The sequence below is a fragment of the Podarcis raffonei genome, chromosome 2 (assembly GCF_027172205.1).
Source record: "Podarcis raffonei isolate rPodRaf1 chromosome 2, rPodRaf1.pri, whole genome shotgun sequence".
NCBI lineage: Eukaryota > Metazoa > Chordata > Lepidosauria > Squamata > Lacertidae > Podarcis > Podarcis raffonei.
In genome coordinates, this window is record NC_070603.1 from 18,407,440 (window position 1) to 18,410,347 (window position 2,908).

The 2,908-nt window shown below is 55.8% G+C and overlaps 1 protein-coding gene across 1 annotated transcript; it reads left to right on the forward strand.

The window, feature by feature from the left end:
- The first annotated feature begins 218 nt into the window (after positions 1-218).
- Positions 219-2,662, forward strand: KIF2B (kinesin family member 2B). Its single transcript, XM_053375138.1, has one exon. It carries the CDS (start codon positions 219-221, stop codon positions 2,424-2,426), a length of 2,208 nt encoding a protein of 735 aa, XP_053231113.1. The 3' UTR covers positions 2,427-2,662.
- Positions 2,663-2,908: the final 246 nt, after the last annotated feature.

Here is a 2,908-nt window from a genome sequence, read left to right on the forward strand (position 1 = left end):
AGCCCACATGACTTTGTACCACGCCTCTTTTGCATTTTGATTCTCCTGCGTCCTTGACAACTCCTGGACAGGAATGATTCTGAGGTGTAGTGGAAAGGCGTGGCGAAATATGAACGCCTGGGCCCCGGCCATAACTACCCCGAGGAAGCCCTTATGACGCACGATTTGGTAAGGATGACTGTCAAGCAGGTCAGGCGGGCAGGGGCTCTGTCTGGGCCATGCGCACGGGTGCCTTTTACCACCAGGCGCTGGATGACTGTGGCTGTCTGCCTTGGGCGGCAGCGTGCCCGCCCGGCCCCTTCTCCCGCTACCCGCTCCTGCCGAGGATCGGCACCGCCTCCTCTCCCCGATTCAAGACGCAGACAGTCATGGCGAAGCAGTTCGGGGCCATCCACGTGGGCACCTACTTGGAGATCAAGCGGAGCGACGGGAGGATCCACCCGGCGTTGGTCACGGCGCTGCACGAGGACGCCAGCAGCGTGACCGTCGAGTGGATCGAGAAAGGAGTCAACAAGGGCAAGAAGGTGGAGCTGGGCCTCGCCTTCTCGCTCAACCCTCATTTGGCACCGATGGAGCTCAGCCCCGAGGCGCTCTCGGCGCCCACGCCGTCGGATCAAGGGGATCACCCCACCCCGCCGCAGAACTACGTGGTGACCCCCATTCAGAAGGAGAAGTCGGGCGGCGACAGCGAGGATCGCGACTTCAACAAGAGGCCCCCGTCGACGGGGACGGCGGGCAAGATCAGCCCCAGCCCCGCGCGCAAATCGCCGTGCGTCCTGGAGGTGGAGAGGATGCGCGAGCGGCGAGAGAAGCGACACTTGGAGTTCATGGAGAGGCGAGCGCGGCGCGGCGCCAGCGGCGCGCACCCGCACGCGGATGTGATCGCCGTGATCGAGCAGTACCGCGCCGCTTTGCAGCACGGCGGCTCCGCTCTCCTGGCTCAAACGTGCCCCCTGGAGCCCACCCGCGGCTGTGCGCGCAAAATCTGCGTGTGCGTCCGCAAGAGGCCCCTCAACCAGCGCGAGGAGGAGCTGAAGGAGGTTGACGTGGTGACCATCCCTTCCTCGGACGTGGTGATGGTGCACGAAGCCAAGCAGAAACTGGATCTCACCCGCTACCTGGAGAACCAGACCTTCCGCTTCGACCACGCCTTCGACGACCAAGCGTCCAACGAAAGTGTCTACAAGCACACGGCGCAACCTCTGGTGGAGATCATCTTCAAAGGAGGCATGGCCACGTGCTTTGCCTATGGGCAGACGGGCAGCGGCAAGACCCACACAATGGGAGGTGACTTCTCTGGCAAGAGGCAGGATTCTTCGAAAGGGATCTATGCTATGACTGCCCGGGACGTCTTCTGCCTGCTGCAGGAGCCCACTTACAAAATCCTGGAGCTCCAGGTCTTTGGGGCTTTCTTCGAGATCTATTGGGGGAAGGTCTATGACCTACTGAACTGGAAGAAGCGGCTGAGGGTGCTTGAGGATAGCAACCAACAGGTCCAGGTGGTGGGTCTCCTGGAACAGGAAGTGGTCTGCGTGGAAGACGTGATGAGGCTCATTGAGATAGGGAATCGGTGCAGAACTTCTGGCCAGACCTCAGCAAATGCCCACTCGTCCCGAAGCCACGCCGTTTTCCAGATCATCCTAAAGAGGAGAGGGAGGCTGCATGGTAAGTTTTCCTTGATTGATTTAGCCGGCAATGAGCGAGGAGCCGATACCTCCAGTGCGGACCGGCAAACCAGGCTGGAGGGTGCAGAGATCAACAAGAGCCTATTGGCACTTAAGGAATGCATCAGGGCTTTGGGTCGCAACAAAGGTCACACGCCCTTCCGGGCCAGTAAACTGACTCAGGTGTTAAGGGACTCCTTTATCGGAGAAAACTCCTGCACCTGCATGATCGCCACCATTTCTCCAGGGATGAGGTCGTGTGAGCACACACTCAACACACTGAGGTACGCCAATCGGGTGAAAGAGCTGGCAGTGGACACAAGCGCCTTCCGACAGCTCCAGCCCGCCTTGCCGAGATCCATCTTTCAGCTGGATGACTTGACCAGGCCCTGGACAGTCCAGAGCTTGCCCGAGACAGATGAGTTCAAAGTGTTCTGCGTACAGAATGAGGACCAGGTCTCTCCGGCAACCCTTACCTTCATTGCCAGGGGGAGAGGCCAGAAGAAGAGGAAAGAGATGGATGAGAAAGCTCTGGTGGAGGAGCACCAAGAGCCTCTCCGGTGGCTGAAAGGGTTTCTGAAAATGGCTGACGATGCAGACTATGACATGGATTTTTACGCCTCTCAGTTTGAAGCTGTTCTGGCCCAGAAGATCGCCATTCTGTCTGAGATCCAAGATAAAGTGAAATTGTTCCGTAAGAACCTCTGCAGGGAAGAACCGGGCAGCAATCATGTCATTGTGAAGAGATCTCGTGTTCTGTGAATTGGCATGATCCTGTTCCACTTTCTTCTTTTTCCATGTCAGCTTATGTCAAGGTTTACACAACATCATGCCTCTCCAGCCACCTGACAATGTGGCAACTTAAAGAATACTTAAACCTCCCATCTCTACATGGGTGTCCGTTTTGTCTTTAATGCCAGGGCGGAAAGTCTCCTGAGAGAATCTCCAAATGCTTCTATTAGTGTCCTAAAATAACATGTTGTTGAGTTGAGCACACAGTCCCAGGGCATTTGGCATTTCTGAGCAGACCTTTTTTAAAAACAACAACAAAGAAGGGAAAAGGAATTATAATATAAAGCATTTGGGAGGGGGTCAGTTTTGTAGGTAGCATAAGTATGGCTTTATGCAACATCTGCTTCCTTCCACCCAACCTAAGCCCATCTCTCTGTCTCGTTGGTCCACAAGAGTATTTTTAAAAACATGGAGGAATAGAGAAATAAAGTGAAGGAACAAGATGATCCAAC

Bases quoted from the DNA above. Each gene is read 5' to 3' on its own strand.
- KIF2B (XM_053375138.1), top strand. From the start codon at position 219: ATGCGCACGGGTGCCTTTTACCACCAGGCGCTGGATGACTGTGGCTGT.